The sequence below is a fragment of the Colobus angolensis genome, unplaced genomic scaffold, assembly GCF_000951035.1.
Source record: "Colobus angolensis palliatus isolate OR3802 unplaced genomic scaffold, Cang.pa_1.0 Scaffold123, whole genome shotgun sequence".
Lineage (NCBI taxonomy): Eukaryota > Metazoa > Chordata > Mammalia > Primates > Cercopithecidae > Colobus > Colobus angolensis.
Window position 1 is genome coordinate 4,941,605 of NW_012113475.1, and position 19,384 is coordinate 4,960,988.

General features: G+C 36.9%; 2 protein-coding genes across 9 annotated transcripts in view; one reads left to right on the forward strand and one right to left on the reverse strand.

Moving 5' to 3' along the window:
* Positions 1-19,384, forward strand: part of GRID2 (glutamate receptor, ionotropic, delta 2) — a 1,517,061-nt gene that overhangs the window by 894,234 nt on the left and 603,443 nt on the right. The window lies entirely within an intron of this gene.
* Positions 9,581-19,384, reverse strand: part of LOC105505011 (guanine nucleotide-binding protein subunit beta-2-like 1) — a 26,821-nt gene continuing 17,017 nt past the window's right edge. Inside the window, exons 1-3 of one of the 7 annotated variants that reach the window (XM_011932728.1) lie at positions 17,551-17,904; positions 16,576-17,065; positions 9,581-9,610 (exon numbers count right to left, since the gene is read on the reverse strand). In XM_011932728.1, the coding sequence (XP_011788118.1) occupies positions 9,596-9,610; positions 16,576-17,065; positions 17,551-17,831 (786 nt within the window). In that variant the 5' untranslated portion in view covers positions 17,832-17,904 and the 3' untranslated portion in view covers positions 9,581-9,595. Of the gene's footprint in view, positions 9,611-16,336; positions 17,066-17,268; positions 17,272-17,546; positions 17,906-19,384 lie in introns of those variants that run through there. The other 6 variants (XM_011932731.1, XM_011932703.1, XM_011932716.1 and 3 more) reach the window with 6 other exon arrangements.

Below are 19,384 nucleotides of genomic sequence, written 5' to 3' on the forward strand. Positions count from 1 at the left end.
CAAACTATCACAAGAACAGAAAACCAAACACCGCATGTTCTCACTCATAGGTGGGAACTGAACAATGAGATCACTTGGACTCGGGAAGGGGAACATCACATGCCAGGGCCTATTATGGGGAGGGGGTAGAGGGGAGGGATTGCATTGGGAGTTATACCTGATGTAAATGACGAGTTGATGGGTGCTGTTGAGTTGATGGGTGCAGCACACCAACATGGCACAAGTATAAATATGTAACAAACCTGCTCATTATGCTCATGTACCCTAAAACTTAAAGTATAATAATAAAAAAAGGCCAAAAAAATATAAAAAATTAAAAAAAAAACAGTGAATTTGAAGAACATGTATTCAATTCTACTCTGAAAGTTATATTTTTTTTCCAAGTGGCTTTCTTCAACACAATGAAATACACAGACACACACTACACACAAACTTAAAATAGGCCAAGTGGAAAAATTATAGAAAATATTTATTGCCTATTTTTGAGCACAGAAACCAGAAATACGTGTCTTTATTGATGTACTTTCACACCCAGTTGAAATATAGTAAATTATCTTGAAAAACATTGCTTCTTTCTAAAATACATGTAAAAATAGTTATATACAACTTAGTAATTTGACAAATAATCTCAAAAATATGACATTCACAGTGTTATCCAGATTTTAATGTCCAGTGATTTACTAACTTTGTTGTTTATATAACAAATTAGCCCTTATGTATTCAATATTTGATTGCTTGATATTTTCTCAGTAAGAAGCAGACATAGTCAATATACATAGTTTGCCTAAAATAGAATTCATTGAAAAGGGTCAAATATCATAAAGGGCAAGCCTCTTTTAAAGCATCCTTTATATCACAGAAATAGAGGAGTTATTTTTCAGTGGTTGAATGTACAGTTAATAATTTACAAGATTTAAGTGTATAAAACATTATGTACACTAAAGCTCAATGTGACCACTTGTGCTGAATAGCTTATTGCAACTTGAGCTTCTCATACATTGTCAAACATGACTTAAGGGTGAATGAATTCAATTATCCTACATCTAGAGGCAAATTTCACCTAAATGTAATTGCAGGAATCAAGAAAATAATCCAGACGTCTACTGAGCTATCTGTAAAAATTCTCACTGAAGGAATCAAGTGACTTTGAATAACATTTATAAATATACAAAATGTCATCATATTCAAGTATGTTTCAAACTATACAATAACATAGGTTCAACTGTAAATAACGAGTTAATGGGCGCAGCACACCAACGTGGCACATGTATACATATGTAACAAACCTGCACGTTGTGCACATGTACCCTAGAACTTAAAGTATAATAAAAAAAAAGGAAAACAATTTTATTTTTTCATCATGCTTTGTATAGGCTATGTTTATTGGCAGTAATTAGATTTCGAGTAAAACAAACTTCACATCACCACGTAACCATTTTATTTTAAGACAGAGGTTTCACTCCTGTCACCCAGACTGGAGTGCAGTGGGCGCGGTCTTGGCTCACTGCAATCACCACCTCCCGGGCTCAAGCGATTCTCCTACCTTAGCCACTCAAGTAGCTGGAATTGCTGTCACAAGCCAACACACCCAACTAATTTTTGTAATTTTAGTAGAGATGAGGTTTCACCACATTGGCCAGCCGAGTGTCAAACTCCTGGGCTCAAGTGATCCACCCGCCTCGGCCTTCCAAAGTGCTGGGATTATAGGCATGAGTCACCGTGCTGGGACCCCCCTTTTTTTATTGTAATAAACAATGGAATCTAGTTGCGGGAATCTGGTCATCTGATGTTTCTCTGGGCTTGGGTGCACATCACATCTGGATGTTTGTTTCATTCTTATTTCCATTGAGATATAGATAGGTTTCTGTACCAGACAGTTCCTGCTTCACCATAATAGCAGTTTTATTTTGGTTTTGCATTTTGAGGGCATTAATTCTGACGCAAATTCTATACATCAAACTCTAATGTCAACCAAGATCTCTTCCTGTGTCATAAATCCAATTCCCAGAAAGAGGCTCTTATTGGTGCAGCTTTGGGCAATTATTTCCAGAACACACTTCTCCTTTAAATTATAGTCTTACATATCCACCTGCCTATTGCACGCATCCACTTGGATGTCAAATAGGCTTTAAAATGTAAAATCACCAAACTTCAATGATGATTTTCCTTAGAGTCATGTTTGATTCATTTTTTTCTTTCTTTCTTTCTTTTCTTTTCTTTTCTTTTCTTTTTTTTTTTTTTTTAACAATTCAAGAGCTATTCCATTTAGCTTTGCTTTTAAATATACTCAGAAAATTATGTCTGCTCAGTACTTCACCACTACTGTCTAGGCCAAACCACCATGTATTCTTGCCTGGATTATTCATCTCTTTACATCTGCCCATGCCACCTACAGTTTATTCTCAGTACAAAAAGTAGAATCATCTTTTAAAAATTTAAATCAGATCATGTCACTTCTCTGGTCGGGTTTCCTGTCTCACCTGTAGTACAATAAAAAGGCTTTGCAATGATCTATGTGGTTTTGTATTGTCTACTTTCAACCCATTACCTTTCTGATCTTTTAACATTTTGTTTTTTATCTTATTCACTTGGCTCCAGTAACACAGAATTTTTGCTTATTCTTACATGTGCCAGGTACATTTTCAGCTGTGTGGTCTTTCCTCCTGACTTAAATGTTCTTCCCTGAAGTGGCTGCATGGCTCACTCCCTCACTCTCTCCAACTCTTTGTTTAAATATTATCTTCACAACAAGGATTTTTCTAACTATCTAAAATTGAAATTCCTCTCCCAATATTCCCTAAGTTTGCTCCATGGTTTAAATTTCTCTTAAGAAATTATCCTCATCTAACATTCTATATATTTTGCTATATGTTTATTATATCCCTCTACTTTGACATCTCACCAGAATGTAAGCTTCATAAACAAACAGATTTTTGTCAATTGTGTCCTAAACCAAGCTTGCAAATAAATATTTATTAAATAACTTGTCCACCTAAGACCCATCAACCATGCCTGTTCAGTGGAGGTCCATAGGAAGAGCAGGTTTACAAAGAAAAGGATGTCATGGGAAGAGAAAATAATTACTCTCATATAGACATATATTGTTATGTATTTCCAAAATAAAAGAAATAATGATCAGTATCGTTCAATGATTTACTCAGCATTATATAACTAATTAGTGTTAGAAAGTAAATTGAATTTAAGTCCCGCACACTCAAGTTCACAGTTCTTTCAGTGATTATATAGCCATAGTTTCATATGACCAGAGGTCTGTTAGTAAGGAGATTCAAAGTCATCACATTTCAATATAGTTCTAAAGCTAACTTGTTAATTGGAAAATTGCTAGATTATCATTATATCCCTGTGATTTACCTGTTAGCTTACTATTTGAGGTCATATGAATTATCTATTTAATAACACAAATTTGGGCCAAATTGGGCCATGATATCTCTTCCTGACCTCAAGTCAATATATCTCCTCTTCACCTACAAGTTTAAAAACATACACCACAAGAATTGTTCAACTGAAATGCTTCTGAAGTCTACATTACCGGTGATGTATTCTTAAGTTTTGTGGTAGTCAAAGGACCTGCTAATGTCTGATATTCTGTTGTCATGGAAACTGATAGGCTGAAGCTGTTGGGTTGGGAACATTTGCCATTAATTGTGATGAAAATAATGAGAATTGGTCAGGCGTGGTGGCTCATGCCTGTAATCCCAGCACTTTGGGAGGCCAAGGTGGGTGGATCACAAGGTCAGGAGTTCGGGACCAGCCTGGCCAACATGGTGAAACTCCATGTCTACTAAAGTTACAAAAAATTAGCCAGGTGTGGTGGTACGTGCCTGTAATCCCAGCTACTTGGGAGGCTGAGGCAGGAGAATCATTTGAACCTGGGAGGCATAGGTTGCAGTGAGCCGAGATCCAGCCATTGCTCTCCAGCCTGGGCAACAGGGTGAGACTCCATCTCAAAAAAATAAAAAATAAATAAATAATAAAAATTTAAAAAGTAGTGAGAGTTGCTATTGGAAAATATATCTAATCAAAAATGTAATACAATGGACCCACACATTTGTGAATGGATTGATTCCAAGACAACTTTTTAAAAGCAGTTATAGCTATATTACAGAAAGCATATGACCACTTTAAAGAATCTAAGTTAAGATAAAGAGAAATTTTAATTGTACCAAGACCAAAGGAGTCTCAGAAGTTTCGATTCAAATTGCTAAAGTTTGGGGAAAATAAAGTTAACTGAAAATGAGATTGAATATATGAATTGCATCTTTAAAAATATCACATCTTAAAGTTTTTTTTTTCAGTTCACTGGTTCACTATTGCTCTGCCAACTTTCTTTCTCTTAGGAAAACATCACTAATTAGAAATGAGGCATATTTTATGAAGAAAATATTATTTTTCTGTACTTAACAACATATTTCACTTTTTTTTCATTGGCTCTATTGAAGAGTTAGAAGGAAATTGTATTGCCTCAAAAACCAAGACATTATTTTTATGTATATATATAATTAGACTATTTAAATCAATTGATTTTCTTAATGTGCTGTACCTAAGAAACTAGTTATAAAATTATTCCAATAGATTTTCTTGGCCAAATTTCAGTCAAATTCAAGAGAGGTTTCTCAATATTAAAGTGGAAAAAAGCAGTCTTTTTTTTCCCCATTTTTAAGTACCTACTAAATACATGGAACTGAGAATTTGTCATACAGCATATTAGCGCTATAATAGACTAACAGCTATGAGTCTTTCATCTCTTAGAAGCTGAAATTTATTTCCTAGCTCATTTTATCTTAGGACAGGAAGGAAGGAAGGAAAGAAGAAAGAGAGGGACGGAGGAAGAGATAAAAATAAATGGCAATAGAGAAAGGCAGAGCACATGCTTACTAAAGATTTTTAAATTTGAGAAGCTTGGAATTGATGATAAAATATAAAACTTCCATGTTCATATCCTATGTAAGAAAACACAACCAACTTATTATCATAAATTGGCTTACATAAAATTGTCCTGATTGGTTTTTCTGTTTGTTTGTTTTTTGAGACCAGGTCTCACTCTGTTGCCCAGGCTGGAGTGCAGTGGTGTGATCATGGCTCACTGCAATCTCCACCTCCTAGGCTCAAGTGATCCTCCAGCCTCATCCTCCCAAGTAGCTCGGACTGTAGGCGTGTGCTATCATGCCAAGCTCACTTTCATTTGTTTTTGGTAGAGACAGGGTCTCACTGTTTGCCCAGGCTGGTTTCAAACTCCTGAGTTCAAGCGATCCGCCTACCTTGGTGCACTGGGATTACAAGCGTTGAGCCACTTGCACCTGGCCTAGATTTTTCTTTTACGATTTTTAAATGCATTTTGTATTTGGAGGTAATTGTATATTCTCAGGTAGTTATAAAATAATATAGAGTAATCAAGTATACCCTTCCCTGGATTTCATCTTACGTAACAAGAGCACAATATTAAAACTAGAAAACTGGTATTGATGTAATCCATCGAGCTTATTCAGATTTCACAAGACTTACATTCACTCCTTTGTGTGTGTATGTGTGTATTTAACTCAATGCAATGTTATTGTATGTGTAGGTTCATGTGATCACCACCATAGCCAAGAGAGAGAACAATTTCATCTAAAGGCTCCTTTGTGCTATTATGATCTCAGATACCTCCCCCCACAACCCCAATGCTGACACCTGGCAACCACTAATTTACTTTTGATCTCCATTATTTTGTCATTTCAAGAATGTTATATAAATGAAATTACACAGTATGTAACCTTTTGAAAGTGACTTTTTTCACTGACTGGAATTATTTGGAGATCATCTAAGTTGTTTCATGGCTGAGTAGTAATCCAAGCAGTCCAAAGTGGTCCATAGTGCTGTGGACTGAATTTTGTCCCTCCCAAAATTTGTATGTTGAAGCTTTAACCTCCAATATGACTGTATCTGGAGATAGGGTCTTTAGAGTTAAAGGAGGTCATGAGTGGGGACCTAATCTGATAAGACTGTTGGCCTTACAAGTAGAGGAAGAGAGATTTCTGTTTTTCTCTGCCATATAAGGATACAGAGAGAAGGTGGCTATTGAAAGCTAAGAATAGAGCACTCACTGGAACCTAATTGGCACCCTGACCTAGGACTTCCAGCTTCCAGAACAGTGATAAAATAAATAAATTTCTGTTGTTTATGCCACCCAAGAGTGTGGTATTTTCTTACAGAAGTCTGGGCTAACATACACGGTATGAATATACCAGTTTAAAATGTTTATTTAGCCCAGAGCCTCTGGATTGCTGTTTGGGACTGTTATGAATGAAATCACTATTAAAATTCATGTACAGGTTTTTGTGTGACATATGTTCTTATTTGTCTAGAGTAAATGTCCAATAGTGTAATTTCTGAGTCATACGGTAAGTGCCTATTTGATTTTGTAAGAAACTGCCATACACTTTTTCTTGGCTAACTGCACTGTTTTATATTCCCACCAGCAATATGTGGGTGATATATTGTTTCCACAGCCTCACAGCATTCAATGTTATCATTGTTTTTTTTTTTTTTTTTTTTTTAAGACCTTTCGTTTTGTTTTGTTTTGTTTGAGACAGAATTTCACTCTGTTGCCCAGGCTGTAGTGCAATGGCATGATCTTGGCTCACTGCAACCTCTGCGTCTTGCATTCAAGCAATTCTCCTGCCTCAGCCTCCCTAGTAGCTGGGATTACAGGCATGCACCACTGTGCCCAGCTAATTTTTGTATTTTTAGTAGAGACAAGGTTTCATCATGTTGGCCAGGCTGGTCTCGAACTCCTGACCTCAAGTGATCCACCCACCTTGGCCTCCCAAAGTGCTGGGATTATAGGCATGGGCCACTGCACCTGGCCTATTTTAGATATTTTGATGAGTGTGTAATATATCGTTGTGGTTTTACCTTGCATATCCATAATGCCTAATGATGTTAAACATCTTTTCATGTGGGCCTTACTAGGTTTTTGAAAAGTATATTGAGCAATATTTTAAAAGCCCTGTGGGTTTTCTTTTTCAAAGACATGCATCCAGTACCAAAAATGTTGGTCAAGGGATTTATAAGCCAAAACATCTGTACTCCTTAAAGCTCAATTTTCATACATAAAACTCCTAGAAAAAATAACATTTAGGTGGTTTTTAGACTCAGGGAAAGTAGACTTTGAAATTGTGGATGTCAGAAATCTTTTTTATTGGTTTTGGAGTCTTTTTTTCCATGTTTTGAAAGAAATATTACGTATGTAAAAGTTTAGTTCAAACAGCTATTTTGAGGAGCCTGGTTCTCTAGGAGGTGAGAAGTTGTCCCAGTTTTCCCCTCTAATCCAACAAAGCATCATTTGAGGATAAATAGGTTTTCAGGGCAATACTCAGAGTCTGCATTAGGAGTGGACCTCTTTCTCAGACAGTCATAAGAAATCTTGAGGCTTTAGCTTTGGCTTTTAAACATTTTCCTAGATACCTGCAAAGTAAGAGTTAATAGCAGTCATAATAATGGATGCATAAAAACAAATTATAATTAATGGTTTAATAATCAACAGTTAATAAGCAAATGGGTATTTTAGTAGAATATGTTCTGCCAATAATGGAAAGTGGTTTTTTAAAAAAAGAAATAAATCGATAACCACAAACTTAATTGAACAGAAAATTTAAACATTATCAATTAACTTGGAAGAAATATATTCCAATTAAGCTATAGAATGGATAATTAGAAGTTGTCAGTGATAAGAAATTTTTCCTCACCAATCTCATTTTGCTTACTGCTTTTGATGTGATGAGCCTAAAGTGAAACAACAACCTAAATCGTATATAGAAAGAGTTGTCTTCCTTTCATGCTTTGAAAGATGAGAGTTCATTCTGACTCTCCAGTAAAAGAAGTCTTATAAAATAAAATGATTAAAAATAAACATCAAAAAAAGATAAAACATACATTTAACATGTATCATTTCACGTTTCTGTCAGTAGCATGGGGAATTATCTACAATAGAGGTTCCTAGTGGGAGAAGTTAGGGAACTAAGCCCGTTAAAACTTCTAATGCACTCAGGATGTAACCATAGTGTAACTAACAAAATAACATATTCTGATGGTAAAATTTTCATTTAAAAATCATGCTTTTCTGAGACCATTGTCTTTAGTGTCTGAAGGAATATAATACAGTTTTAAATATTACTGTGCTTTTTTAAAATGATTTTTTTGTAGACTCTCTTGACAGAAGTTCAGCTTAACACAGAATTCTCAACCGTATTTTACCTTTGCCTCTATGTTTATGTTATCTCTGAAGTGGGAATATCTCATGTGTGTGCTAGTACACAACAGTGTTGCTCTTGGATTTCCATAGAACATAGCAAGAATTGTAAAATCCATGTGTATTTCCGGAGTGAGGGAGAGGGGCCTCTTAAATTATATTGACTTCGTTTGTCACCTTGTTGTCATTAGAGTCCAATAACAAGTATGCAAGTTCTCCTACCTAGTAGGAAAAAATTTGCTGCATGATACCAATGTATTTATGGACCCAATTTAGGTTGCTACCTTTAATAATTCCCTGTTAGTGTGTAGTGTGCAAGATGAGTTGTCCCAGTTTTCCCAAGATCATTCAGATTATGAGCCATACATTAAGTGGGACAAAATCCCTGTGGCTTCTATTCTGTAGCAAAGTGTATACAAATGAGGAATTGAAAAAACTATTTTTTTGTGTGCATTTTTTAAAATATACGATTGAAGTGCTTTAGAAGTAAAGAGACAAACTAGAAATAACCAATAAATATAATAATAGCTAATATTTATTGACTGCCTTGGATGAATCCTTTGATCCTCAAAAACACCTCTGAGAAACATTCTATCATTATCCTCATTTTATGGATGCAGAAATGGAGGCTTAGACTTCTTAAGTTACTTATCAAAGGTGAGAGAGCAAAGAAATAAAGATGTAAACCCAGGTATATCCGATTCTTGAGCAAAAGTGTTTCCTACTTTAGCATATTAAAATGTTTCACAATACTTTAGAAACAAATTCTAAATTAAATTGTAATAGAAGTACGTTCATTGAGTACTGTTGATTCAACACAAAAATAACTTTAGGGGAAATTAATTTTAAAGCATATTTTATGCCAACCAGCAGGTACATAGAATTTGTCAAATTAAAACTAGATAGTAAAATAATTTTTCTTTCAAATTTTATCACTACCAATTTAAAGTTGTCCTTGCTCCTTTATAATAAAAATTATTTTTTCTAAACTACAATTAACTGTAGTTTTAGCAACTGCAAACATTTTATAAGTACAGCTGTTTACAATGATTATTTTTTCTATATGTTAATGCTATACAGTCATTTACCCTTAAAGTATTTACAAAAGACTCAAAATAAATAAATAAAAAAAACCACTATTCGTAATTTTTAAACATCGATTCTTCAATTCTCTACCCTTAGCTTGTACCTTTAATTTCTGTCTCTTTGCCACCTTCGTCCTTCAGTCTATAGCTATGGTATGGTTTTACTCATCTTGAAAAAAATAAATTTATAAGCTAATGAACAAGGAACCATTCCTTAAAGCTGTGCTCTTCCATGGCTTCGATTATAGCTTTCCCCTTACTAATCATCCGTAAAGTGAAAGTTACTGTATCCTCTTTGTCACTCCCTATTCACTTTTCAACCCACTGTTGTGGGACTCTGTCCCATCTGTCCAGATTACCACAGTAGTGTCACGTTCGCCGGATACTTAGAGTCCTCATCTTAACTAACACTCTCTCACACTCAAACTGAGGATCTTTTTTTTTTTTTTTTTTTTTGAGACAGAGTCTCGCTCTGTCGCCCAGGCTGGAGTGCAGTGGCCGGATCTCAGCTCACTGCAAGCTCCGCCTCCCGGGTTTATGCCATTCTCCTGCCTCAGCCTCCCGAGTAGCTGGGACTACAGGTGCTGCCACCTCGCCCGGCTAGTTTTTTGTATTTTTTTAGTAGAGACGGGGTTTCACCATGTTAGCCAGGATGGTCACGATCTCCTGACCTCGTGATCCACCTGTCTCGGCCTCCCAAAGTGCTGGGATTACAGGCTTGAGCCACCGCGCCCGGCCGAGGATCATTGTTATACTTAATGCTTACATTGTTTTCCTTGAAAAGAGTTTTTTTTTTTTTTTTTTTCCCCAGAAAGAGGAGTCTTGCTCTGCTTCTCAGGCTGGAGTACAGTGATGTAATCATAGCTCATTGTAGCCTTGAACTCCTGGGCTGAAGGGATCCTGCTACCTCAGCCCTCCTAGTAGTTGAAACTACAGGAATGTGCCAATACATCCAACTAATTTTCTGCGGACAAAGTGTCTCTCTGTGTTGCCCAGGCTGATCTTAAACTCTTGACCTCAAGCGCTCCTCCTGCCTCAGCCTCCCAAAGTGCTAGGATTACACTTGTGAGCCACCATACATAGCCCTTGAAAAGGTTTCAAGAGAAGAATGTTTTATCTTCTGTATGTGATGTGTGTTAATGTGTGTGTACATTGAGATCATTTTAAGAAATTGAGTTTTAAAAAAATCTTCTTTATGTTCTTAACTGGCAAACACTTCCTACCTAGGATTCCATTATATCCTGTTTGATTATTGAGCCCTTATTTCTATAAAGTGTCTATGAGAGTTTGTGAGGATAGCCCAAAGTAACAAGTATTCTACTTGGCTCACTTAAAGTGGGCTGATTACCACCTAGGGTGTAAGTCAAGATTTCTGGCTCTTTTATTTGGACCTATGCTAATAGTTTTGCTTGACATATGAAATTAAATGATGGAGGGCACTCTGTAAAACAGAACAGGGAGATGGGTTTAGTAAAATGTAGTCACTTTAATGAAGGGTTGGGAAGAACTGGATCTGAGCTGAGAATTCTACTGAGGCAAATGGTAAAGAGAAAACAAATCTTTTGTTCAATTTGAAACCACTGGGTTTGTAACACATTTTTTCCCACATAAATCAATTTGATATCTAATTCACAGACACTGTTGGACAGCACAGCAATTGCAGCCAGGGTAGATGGGAGTGAAAGCTAGTATATCTTCTTGTCTTCACAGTAACTCTATCTTTTCTACAAAAGTCAGTAATAATAATTTCATTTGGTGACTATAATATAGCAGGTTAAAAATCCAATGAAATGTGCAAGTGTCACTTTCCTTATTCTTGTTTTTCCTTCAAGTCTTGGGGAGTAAGAACTATTACAGATTTTGAAAAGTATTTGCATTATGTGGGATAATGATGTCCAGCAGATTTAAGTACCCACTGGTAATTATTTATTTCAAAAAAAATCATGTACAGAATTATAATACATGAAATAAATATAACAATAAGTTCCATTAAGTGTTTACAATGAGCCAGACATTGTGCTAAGTACCTTGTACGTATTAACTTGTTTAATCATCAAAACAATTCAATGTGGTAAGAACTATTATGATCTCTAACAGACTAGGAATTTGAAGCTTAGAAGAATTACATAATAACATAACCAAGGTATCACAATAATAGTAAGTAGTAGATCTAGATGTATTCTCAAACAACACTGCTAATGGACACAGATAAATGTATACCTCTTTCAAACGATGAGGGGACTGATACATAAACTTGGGTGGCATTGGTTAGGTCCACCTTTTGACCTCACAGTATTTTCAAAGGAAATTCCCAGGACCCTCTGCTGTGGTATATTTGAAGAAATATAAAATCTGAATTTTCCATTGTAACTCTCGGAATACATGCTATTTGAAGTTATCTTATTATTGAACTTCTATTAAAATCATTATAAAGGAAGAAAAAAGGCATACGCAGACCAGACTCATCATTTACTCAGTTACTAAGGTTACAACACTAAAGCCAAATTTGATGCTATTCTTGCCCTCACAGTGTCAAATGCAACCCATCAAAAAAGTTCAGTATTTTTCTTTCACCAAATTCAGGCATATTTTGGAAATATCACATGTTCTGTTTCAGACTATTGTAATAAAGCAAATCACAAATTTTCTGGTTTCTCAGCCCATGTAAATGTTATGTTTGCACTATACTGTAGCATATTAAGTGCAATAGTATGATGTCTAAAGAAAAACAATGTACATAGGTCAATTAAAAATAATTTATTGCCAACAATCATCTGAGCCTTTAGTGAGTCAGGGTCTTTTTGCTGATGAGGAGTTTTGCCAGGATATTGATGGCTGCTGACTGATCAGGGTGGTGGTTGCTAAAGGTTGAGGTAACTGTGGTAATTTCTTAAAAGAAAACAGCACAGTTTGTCATACCAATCACCTCTTCCCTTCACAAAAGGTTTTCTGTAGCATCCCATGCTGTTTGATAGTATTTTACCCAGAGTAGAGTAGAACTTCTATCAAAATTGGAGTCAATCCTCTCAACCTTGCTGCTGCTTTATCAATTAAGTTTATGGAGTATTCTAAATTATTTGTTGTCATTTTAACAATGTTCCCAGCATCTTCTCCAGGAGTAGACACCACTTCCAAAAACCACTTTTATTGCTCATTCATTAGAGTCAATGCTTCATTCATTCAAATTTTATCATGAGATTGCAGGAATCCAGTCACATCTCCAGGCTCCGATTCTAATTCTCATTCCCTTGCTCTTTACGGTACATCTGCCATTACTTCCTCCACTGAACTGTTGAACCCTTCAAAGTCATTCATGAGTGCTGAAATTTACTTCTTCCACACTCCTGTTCATGTTGATATTTTGACATGCTCTCATGAATCATGAATATTCTTAATGGCATCTAGAATGGTGAATTCGTTCCAGAAGGTTTTCAATTTACTCTGCCCAAATATGTCAGAATAATCACCTATCTATGGCAGCTATGGACATGAAATGTATTTCTTAAGTGTGATAAGACTTAAAAGTTAAAATTACCCCTTGATCTATGGACTACAGACTGGATGTTGTGTTAGCGGGCATGAAAACAACATTAATCTTGTATATCTCCATCAGAGCTCTTGGGTGACCAAGTGTGTTGTCAATAAAGAGTAATACTTTAAAAGTAATCTTGTTTTCTGAGCAGTAGTTCTCAACAGTGCACTTAAATATTTAGTAAACCATGCTGTAAACAGATGTGCTGTCATCCAGGTTATAATGTACCATTTATAGAGTGCAGGCAGAATACATTTAGTATAATTGTGAAGGGCCCTAGAATTTTTGGAATGGTAAGGAATACTGGCTTCAACTTAAAGTCATCAGCTGTATTAGCCCTAACAAGATGGTCAGCCTGTCCTTCGAAACTTTGAAGTCAGGCATTGATTCTCTGGTTATGGAAGTCCCAATGACATCTTCCTTTAATGCAAATGAAAATTTGTTTAATGTAGCCACCATCATCAATGATCTTAGGTAGATCTTCTGGATAACTTACTATAGCTTCTACATCAGCACTTGCTACTTCACCTTGCACTTTTATGTTATGGAGATGACTTCTATTATCCACCCTCAGGAACCAGCCTCTACTAGCTTCCAGCTTATCTTCTGCAGCTTCCTTGCCTCTCCAATGCCTGAAGTTTAGATTTCTCTGAACTTCTGTTTTCTACACAGCACCTAGACTAGTACCTACAGAGGTAAAGATTGCTTATAATAGCTGGTGAATTAATGAATTGATTTTAAAATATAGTATAACAAACCCTAGTTTATCTTAACAAAAGTCCTTTGTAAGAACAGAATTATTTTCAATATTTACAAAATATGGTAGTCCATGAGATTATCAAGAAGTAAGCTTAGAAAAAAAGGATTTAATAAATTTCACAAGTGTTTAAGAAACTTCTTACCAAAATAAGCTTTCTATTTGACCTGTCACATTAGAATTCAAATGGCATTGAAATACTTTTGGTTCCCTTTCAACTTCAATGTAAAAATTACATTTTTAGTGTTTAAAATGAAATATATCTGATAATGGTCTTCTCCAAATCTAATCTAAATGGTAGATTTCTTAAACTACCTCATGCAGGCCTATTTAGTTTCCTCTTAAATTGTCAAAATCTATTTTTTAGTTGAACTCATTGTGTAGATCACTTTAACAGCTTTTTTTCTGAAAATATCTAATGATGTTATACCTCTATAGCACATCCCATTAACTTAAAAAAAATTGAATTTAGAACTCTAAATGTATGATTTTTACGTGTGAAAAGACTCTTGCTTTGGCAAACTATATTCTATGATCTTTAAAATAGACTGCATTATCAATTCAAATGTATAACTGATCAAATTAGAAGACAGTGAATAAAAATAGTCATATAGGCACCTCCTAATTAATATTAGATTTAACTTTCTCTCTACTTCAGTTATGTAGAAATAGTGGTTTAAAGATAATGCTACATTATCAGAAGTCAAAATAGTTTTTAAAACTTGCCTACAGGCGTATTTTTCAAGTTTACTGATTGTTCCGAAGACATGGCTGCTCAAATCTGGATCTTCAAATATTTCAATTATCAGAAACTTCAAGATTCTACACCTAGACATCACCGTCCTTATAAACTATTTATCACTTTAGAATTGTTGCCAAAGCCTAATAAAAACTCTAACCTTCTCTAGAGAAGGGACCTAGATTTTGTCTTTTTCTTCTCTAGTGCAGTGGTTTTCATAGTGTGTTCCCTGAATCAGCATCACCTAGCGAAGTGTTAGAAAGCAAATTCTTGGGCGCCAGCCCAGCCCTATTGAATCAGAAGTTCTGGGACTGGCGCCCTACAATTTATGTTCGTAAAGCCCCCCAGGGGTTTCTGATGCAGTATAAAGTTTGAGGAAGACTATACTGGCCTTAGGATAATATCTGACATTCACAGGTTCTTTTATTCATCAACTGAGCAGAATTAAACTAAAATGAGGAAAATAAAGTAAATCAGGTGCCTGATATAAGGAACCAGAAATTTCTAAAACTTAGTTGCCTGAGGCAGAACTACATAAACACATAATATCTCAATTTTCACTGATTTCCAGTTTACTAATTTAAAAATAAGTAATGAGGTGATTCATTTGGGTAGAATTAAAAAAAAAAAAAAAAAAACTCTACCTTCACAAAATGTTTGACAGTCTTTTTACCTTTTATCCATGTCTGTCAAGCTTATTAAATTGAAGATAATACTGAACAGAATGTCATGAGTTTAAAATAATGATTTTATTGTCCCCTTGTAAAGACATAACCATATTTTCTTCAGTACTCAAAAATGATAGCATTGACCCTCAATCAATAAATGTTTCACATGTGATGAATTTGTTCTACTACATCTAAAGAGTCCCTGCAGCTACTAAGAGCACTCAAGAGAGGGCCCATTAGGGATTCTTCATGGTACCCAACTGATACATTCATTCAAACAACAACTACTTAGTAAGTGCCCACAAGGTACTTAATTACCGCCAGACATTGAACAGGATACAAGGCAATGTAGGGCAATTCTGTTCTCCAGGATTTTATAATGTGGCCTGGAATTAAAAGTAAAGTAAAGGAAAAGGACCACACATTTTTCTCATGCCATCATGTGCCAGGCACTGAATAGAGCAGGAGACAGAAACCACATCAGTAAATCCATGTAACCGCTCAGAGAAGTTGGCTTGATTCCCAGATTACAAATAAGGAAACAATAGTCTGAGAGATGCTGAGAACTTGTTCAAATTCATCAGGTAAGAAACAAGGGAGGTAAATTTTAAAACCAAAACTGATTTTTAAGTGTTCACTGTGCCTTCCACTGTACCAATTCTTATATAAAAAATAAGCAGCAAGTCTTAGAGGCATACAGTAAGTACCTAAATGAATGATGCACATTATTTGCTGTGGGGAGATTAGAAAAGGAGCAGTAACTGTGGAAGAGGAAGTGAAGCCTTCCCAGTAAAAGTTCAACACAGATCTTCACTGAAAGAAAATGGTTTGTGACTTGGATAAAGGAAAGAAGTAAATGTGTTCCAGATGGGAAAAACTGTTAAACAGAAATGTCTAGTCAGGAACAAGAAAGGCGGGTTCCGGTAGAGTGGCGAAATCAGCCCAGCACATTTAGTTGCCAAATAAATGATGTAGAATGGCTTTGCTTGGTTCTAGCTATGCATGAAGGCCCACGTTTTAACAACTAAAGGAGAGTGGTGAACAGTGCCACTTCGCTTTACTTAAGTGGTGTATTTACTGCCTGTGTCCGTGTACATTCAGTCAAGGTTTTGAAGTGCCTGCTTCTTTTAGCTCTAATTTTGTATATGCATTATCTTTCTTCATGTAAGTGATCATTCTGCTCCTCTCCTCTGCAATCAACAGGATTAGTTCACTTTAGCCATATTATTTCTCAAAAAAAAAAAAAACAAACCTCACAGGTACTCTTTCATATGTTTCTCAAGTCCCTAGAGCTGAACAAGTTCTTTTTTTTTTTTGCCAGTTTTTTCTTCTTTAATTTGTAAAGCTCTGCCATAAACTTCTAGCGCGTGCCGATGGTCACCTACCATACTCGTACCAGGTTGTCTGTGTAGCCAGCAAACAGAGTCTGGCCATCGGCAGACCAGGCCAGGGAGGTACACTGCGGTGGTTCTGCCTTGCTGCTGGTACTGATAACTTCTTGCTTCAGTTCGTCTACAATGATCTTTCCCTCTAAATCCCAGATCTTGATGCTGGGGCCTGTGGCAGCACACAGCCAGTAGCGGTTAGGGCTGAAGCACAGGGCGTTGATGATGTCCCCACCATCTAGCGTGTAAAGGTGTTTGCCTTCGTTGAGATCCCATAACATGGCCTGGCCATCCTTGCCTCCAGAAGCACAGAGGGATCCGTCCGGAGAGACAGTCACCGTATTCAGATAGCCCGTGTGGCCAATGTGGTTGGTCTTCAGCTTGCAGTTAGCCAGGTTCCATACCTTGACCAGCTTGTCCCAGCCGCAGGAGACGATGATAGGGTTGCTGCTGTTGGGCGAGAAGCGGACACAAGACACCCACTTTGAGTGGCTCTCATCCTGGACAGTGTATTTGCACACACCCAGGGTATTCCATAGCTTGATGGTTTTATCTCGAGATCCAGAGACAATCTGCCGGTTGTCAGAGGAGAAGGCCACACTCAGCACATCCTTGGTATGGCCCACAAATCGCCTCGTGGTGGTGCCCCTAAGTGGGAGGACTTTGTCATTCTCAGACTTAACAAACATTCTCATTCAACGGTCAGACAGATTCCTGGGCCTTGTCTCTGTCTTATTGCATCACTCACACATATATAACAGTATATGACAGAGCATCCCTTCAGAATTGCAGGACATGTCCTCACTCCCACGTGGGGATTGGCTGACAATGTCGTCTGTCATCACCAGGACCCTCTAATTCCACCTGCCCATCACCTGAGCTTTCAAGGTAAAACATGTTCAAACTGCTGCCTACTCAAAACTGTCGCACCTGGCAGAAATGCTCAACCACACTCCTCAGCAATCATGAGTAACTAACTCAAAGCGGGGAGGCCAAACATCTTCTGTAGGTGCAGTCTGCTTTCCAGTTCCCAAATGGACTGGATCTCCCCTGGGAAACCAGCCAATTGCATCCACCACATTTCTGCCCAGATTTTTTCCCAAGGCCCCAGAGCTAAGTGAGCAGCTACTTGCGTTGTGAGATCCCAGAGGCGCAGGGTTCCATCCCAGGAGCCTGAGAGGGCAAACTGGCCATCTGAGGAGATAACCACATCACTAACAAAGTGGGAGTGACCCCGCAGAGCACGCTGTGGAATTCCATAGTTGGTCTCATCCCTGGTCAGTTTCCACATGATGATGGTCTTATCTCGAGAGGCGGACAGGATCATGTCCGGGAACTGCGGAGTAGTAGCGATCTGGGTTACCCAGCCGTTGTGGCCCTTGAGGGTGCCACGAAGGGTCATCTGCTCAGTCATGGCGGCGGCAAGCGCGTGTGTCGCTGCAGCGACGAGGATGGCACTGGATGGCTCCGAGAAAAGAGCCTGAACAAGTTCTTAAGAATATCAAGTCTCTGGCTGGGTGCGGTGGCTCACGCCTGTAATCCCAGCACTTTGGGAGGCCGAGGTGTGCAGATCATGAGGTCAGGAATTCAAGACCAGCCTGGCCAACATAGTGAAACCCCACTTCTCCTAAACATACAAAAATTAGCTGGGCGTGGTGGCGCGCACCTGTTATCCCAGCTACTCGGGAGGCTGAGGCAGAAGAATTGCTTGAACCCTAGAGGCAGAGGTTGTGGCCAGCCAAGACTGCATCTCTGCACTCTAGCCTGGGCAACAGAGTGAGACTCTGTCTAAAAAAAAAAAGAAGAAGTATCCACTCTCCCAGGTACTTATTTGTAGTTACTATAATGTGTCTGAAAGAATTTTAATGTGTAGTTACTATAATGTGTCTGAAAGAATTACCATAAGTAATTCAGTATTAATTCAACTCAAATAACTACAGGGTTAGGACAGTCATTCTGAAAATGATTAGGATTATTAGTTAGTGTTAAGGAAACATTTTTAGATAATTATAGTAAATAAAGTATGTCTGAAGAAAAGATGTATTTGATCAACTTATCCTTTAACTTCAGTGAATTTTTATATCTCTGTCTTTATTTTGAATCAAAGTCCCCAGGTATAGGTAGGAGAATTTATGACAAAATTTCAATAGCGCTCCTGTTTTGCTCTCTTGTTACAGTCCTCTATGTGGTAAGAAATGTTTTTGTCATTTGGTTTCTTTGAATTTCAAAGTGATGTCCTATGATAAAATAGTGGTTCCCCTAAGATCTTTTATTTGTCCTGGGAATGTCATTGATCCAAAAGAAGATGATAAAATCAGCAAGAAAATAATAAACATTCTCTATGGGATATCACAATTTTAATTGACTATAGACACTCAAATCAATTTTTTTAATCTACATACACATGACAAGGTCAGCAACATGGGAAGCCGATGTTTCTTCCCTTTCATAATATAAGAGATATATTTAACATTTGAAATATAAACATGAAGTATGGCACTTTGTATATCTCTTTATATATCTCTTTAAAAATTGGCTTTAAAACTGTAGATATTAATGACACTTCAGTGTAATTTTTAAACAAATTTTAACAAAAATTACTTAGAAAATATTTTGCTTAGTTTTCTTACAGTTTTCCTTTGAAAAAATAGTATATTTGATGATAATGTGATTAAAGAATACACACCACCAATTTTTTTTATTATATTTTAAGTTCTAGGGTACATGTGCACTATATGCAGGTTTGTTACATATGTATACACATGCCATGTTGGTTTGCTGCATGCATTAACTCGTCATTTGCATTAAGTATTTCTCCTAATGCTATCCCTCCCCCTATACCCCACCCCACGACAGGCCCCAATGTGTGATGTGCCCCACCCTGTGTCCAAGTGTTCTCATTGTTCAATTCCCACCTATGAGTGAGAACATGTGGTGTTTGGTTTTCCGTCCTTGTGATAGTTTGCT